The 4,232-nt window shown below is 50.4% G+C and overlaps 1 protein-coding gene across 1 annotated transcript in view; it reads left to right on the top strand.

The window, feature by feature from the left end:
- Positions 1-1,449: 1,449 nt before the first annotated feature.
- The window catches only part of DBX2 (developing brain homeobox 2), a 17,933-nt gene continuing 15,150 nt past the window's right edge, over positions 1,450-4,232 (top strand). The window contains exons 1-3 of the mRNA XM_026050266.1: positions 1,450-1,519; positions 2,446-2,573; positions 3,567-3,654. Coding sequence (XP_025906051.1) covers positions 1,450-1,519; positions 2,446-2,573; positions 3,567-3,654 — 286 coding nt within the window. The remainder of the gene's footprint in view (positions 1,520-2,445; positions 2,574-3,566; positions 3,655-4,232) is intronic.

The following is a 4,232-nucleotide window of genomic DNA, read 5'->3' on the forward strand; positions in this document are numbered from 1 at the left end:
GGTTCCTCAGCACAGCAGCTCCCAGTGAGCACTTAAAGTATTTCATAGCCTGAAGTGCTGTGAAATGCTTTAAATATAAACTTCTCAAAGCCTTGTCTAACCTGGAAAAGTTTATATCGTTTTTGGAGTGTCAGGGCTATATAAAAAGCACCGAGTGGTAGGAAGAGAAATGCCAGAGATTAAACAGAAAATTAAAAATTGAGAAATTAAAACGGCAATGAAAGGGTGCCTCAGATCTTCTAATCTCCTCGCGTGGGTATGTCCCAGTGTGCGTGTGTGCGAGTCGCTTGCTGTGGGGAGGCTCTGTCCCCGCTGTGCGCACTGCTGTGCTGCCCTAGAGCACCCGCAGCCCGCAGAGGTGCTCGCAGGAGAGCTGCAGCCTTCCTGCACAGCCCAGATCTCCACGAAAACGCAGCAGGCAGCACATGTTGTCTTGCACAGCATAAGCCAGCGCTTGTAAGTCAACAGAGTGGCTAAATAATTGTCACTTGTCACAAAAGAGCATGAGAACACACAGTAAATAGCCCAGGAAGGAAGCAACCCAACTAAAGTGTCTTGCAGACAGCAGTGAAATATTGTGAATAGTGAACTCATATGTTGACCTAAAGTTTTAAGACTGTCATTGTGAGCAGCATTAGTGCTGACCATTCTACTGCTACCTTCTATTCAGCAGAAGACATCTGGAAGGCAGGACTGTCAGGAGATGGCTTCACAGCAGTGAGAGGAAAGCAGGGAGGCAAAGCCTGGGCTGCATGTGGGACATCCAGACATAGAGGGTGCAGGCAGGTGACACTCGCCCAGCAAAGTCTGCCCAGTGAAAGTTAAAGCAACATTTTTGGGGGTGTAAACTCAGCTTAAGAAGTCAGCTTGCACCAGGTGAGTGCTTTATGACACACAGGTGCTGTACTTTCCATCTGAGCTGTGCCCTAAGCTTCATGGTAGCTGAAGCAGCAATTTTAGCCTAAGATAGGTTGAGTTATGGTACAAAAACTAGGAAATCAGCCCACGACCAGAACTTTAATTCCATCTGCGGACACCAGCTTTGCTCCTACTTTGCTCCCAGGCTGCTGCTGTCGCTGTTGCTCTGTGGTGCCGGCAGCGTGGACCTCAGCAGGGTCGTCGGCACCCACGCTGGCATAACCTGACAGGGAGCAGCTTTCTCCAGCCTCCCCACGTGTGATTCTCACAATTAGCACACACATGTCGTTCTTGAGCGGAGAACAGAAAATTAGAGCAAGATCTGGCTGAAAGCCTGCAGTGGCTGTGCAGTGATGACACCTCTAGTCTTTGCTAGGCAAGCTTAGCATTATTTTGAAGACTCTGCATCCACAGACTGCTGTCTATCATGCTTAGGACACGCAGAACTGTACAAGGCACCTCTCCAAGAGTGCGGAAAATGAGTCTCACTTGCAAAATGGCAGATGGTTCTGTTGTTAGAAGTGTGTTATAATGACTAAGGCCAGAGAATTTGGTGATGAAGAACTTCGGGGTCACTCCCGGGAAGCGTGCATGTGCTCTGGTAGGATTCATGCATCATTCCTTTGACTGGAATATGTCACTCCAAAGCCCACAAGCAGAAAAGGAGAGAGGGCATGGCATTTTTTTTTTTTTTTTTCTGGAAAATCAAAGTTGGGAATAATGAATTAAAATAGATGTCACTAAAACATCATGTGCAGAATCCACTAAAATTACGACTGGGCAGAGCTGCCTTTAGCATGCCTAAGCAGAGAGAGCATTAGAAAAGATCTGTATGCAATGACCTCATCCCTGTCTCCTGTGAATGCGTGTTTCCATCTCAAGATCCCTGTTCCTGGCTGCGCTGATTAACACGGCAGGAGATGTGCTGGGGTGTCCTGGGCTGGGCAAGCACCGCCACGCCAAGGCCTCCCAGGTAGAAAGGGCAGCTGTGCTCAGAGGCCTGTGTACCTGAGTCCAGCAGAATGTAAGGGGCATTGCAAGGACTTCACTCCTTTTTTAATCACTTTATCCATGCTGATTGGAGGTGTCCTTTGGCAAATTCTTATAGCCAGAAAGAGCAAAGTGTGAAGTTGCCTTGGGCTAGGTAGGACTTTCACAAGTTTCTTTTGGAATACAAGGCTTTTTAACTGCTGCTGGCACAAGGTCCTTGACTGCATCTTGCACCTATGCTTTCAGCACAGCCCATGCAGTAAAATAAGAGCATCCCTGCTACCTCAGATTGGATATCTTAGAGCAATTTACTGGAGCGTGGACCTAAACCTTAGCTGTTTAAGCCTTTAAGTTTTCTCAGTCAGAGAGACTCTGGTTGTTAAAATGGAAAACTGCAGGAAAATCATATGTATATTAATTTGGCAAATAATGCAGACGTTGATTGAATCTGGTAGAGTGTGAAATAAGGAAATGATAAAAGAGTAAAGAATTGGTTGTTTGAGTTTTGTGGTTTGACTGCTGCGGCTTATGGCTTAGCCATAGACTTGGCAGTTTTAGAAGAAGTAAGTCAAATATGTCAACAAGTAAGCAAGAAGCTATTGGAAAGAAAGGCAGAAGCAGCCTCTGACAGTGAATATGCAGGTCTCCTGTTAGGCAATGGAAAGGTAAGGAAACGCGTGAGCAAAAGGCAGGATCCATCTCAATGGGAATTACTACAAGGCAGGAGCTGCAAGAGAGGAACGCCACAATTCAAGGATGGAAAAGCAGAGAAAGGGCAGAGCTGATACAGAAAAGGGAGAGTTTATTTGGCTGCACTTGATATGTTAAATACACTGTCCTGACAGTGAGATGGCACCGTGGACCCACTGTTGGGAGGCAGAACAGGGAGTGCTGGGCATTTCATTCATGTTCATGCAGCCCATTTTTAAACAATGAAATCTGAGAAATCTGTATCTTCATGTTCTCCATTCCCCTAAACAAGGCAGCTATCCATGCAGTTAAGGGGAACTTTCGTTCTGTTTAAGGTAAACGTAAAGAAAGTAAAAGAAAACTCTGGAACTGTCACCATCGTGAGCGAGCCGTAGCCGGGAACCCGATCCTGGGGAACCTGCTCGGAATTGCTGCCCCGGTGTCGTGGACGGCTCCTCAGCAGAGCAGAGCAGGGCGGCTGCCAAACGCTGCACGTGGCAGCCCTGTATTTCAGAGACCTGTAACTTGCTGATCAGCTACAATTGGCACCCACATGGCACATTTATGACTGGCACAGCACAACAACAGGCACCTTGGGGAGCAAAATGGCTTTGAAGGAAACCAAGCTCCAAGCCTCTCTCGAAAGCTACTGTCTTTGACCAGGCTCTTTCGGTGGTCAATACCTTTTATTCTGGCAGCACAGCTGGATGGACCGACTGCACTTTCCCAAGTGTTGAGTGTATGGGTTTTGGTGTCTCAGTCCCTTGGGACGTTTGTGAGAATTTGGCCAGTGAAAGAGAATAAATCCTTAAGTGTGAATAAATTTATGAGAAGTGTGAATAAATTTATGAGGGGTAATCAGTGACTTTCAATGCCCAAAAGCAGGTGCTCTCCTGGGAAGACTCGCTTCTTTCCTTTAAAAAGAACATAAAAACTTAATAACAATATACTTCTTCTTTCTATTACAGCGGCATGTACCACCTGGAAAGACACTCCAGGCTCCATTAAGCCGAATTCTACCCGTCCCTCTGACACAGGCACCTCAAAAGCTCACAGGTAGGATACATTAATACCGTGAGCTTACAGGGAAATATTCGTTTGTGTGTCTGAGTTTGTCACGGTGTGGCTTCGCAGGGAAGCAGCAACGGGATAACCCCTAGGCGCCACCCCAAGACCCCCGAGCAAGCCTGGGCCGCCCGGGGGGGGATCAAACCCGTTCTCCGGCGGGACCATCCACAAGCGCGGGGCCCGCGTCGCTGCGGGCAGTGCCCGTGTCGCTGCGGGCAGCGGCGCTGGCGGCGGGCGCCGCCGGGCCGGGAGCGGCGGCGCGGCGGGAGCGCGGCCCGTGAGCTCATGGCTGCCCCTCATTACCTCATGGGAGCAGCGGGGCGCGCGGCCTCCCGCGGCCAGGGGCCGCACCTGCCCGCAGCGACGGGGGGGAAGGCGGGAGGGAAGGAAGGAAGGAGGCGGGGGGCGGCCGCCCGCCCCGCCGGGGGCTGCCGGGCCCGGCCGCTTTGTTGGCCGCGTCCCGGCCGACATAATGAGTGGGGCCGGAGCGGCGCTGCGGGCGGGCAGAGCCGCTGCGCGCCTCGCCCCGCCATGCTGCCCGGCGCCCTGTACTGGCACCTGGTGGG

Source organism: Nothoprocta perdicaria, unplaced genomic scaffold, assembly GCF_003342845.1.
Source record: "Nothoprocta perdicaria isolate Ctin4 unplaced genomic scaffold, notPer1 scaffold_67, whole genome shotgun sequence".
In the NCBI taxonomy this organism is placed as follows: domain Eukaryota; kingdom Metazoa; phylum Chordata; class Aves; order Tinamiformes; family Tinamidae; genus Nothoprocta; species Nothoprocta perdicaria.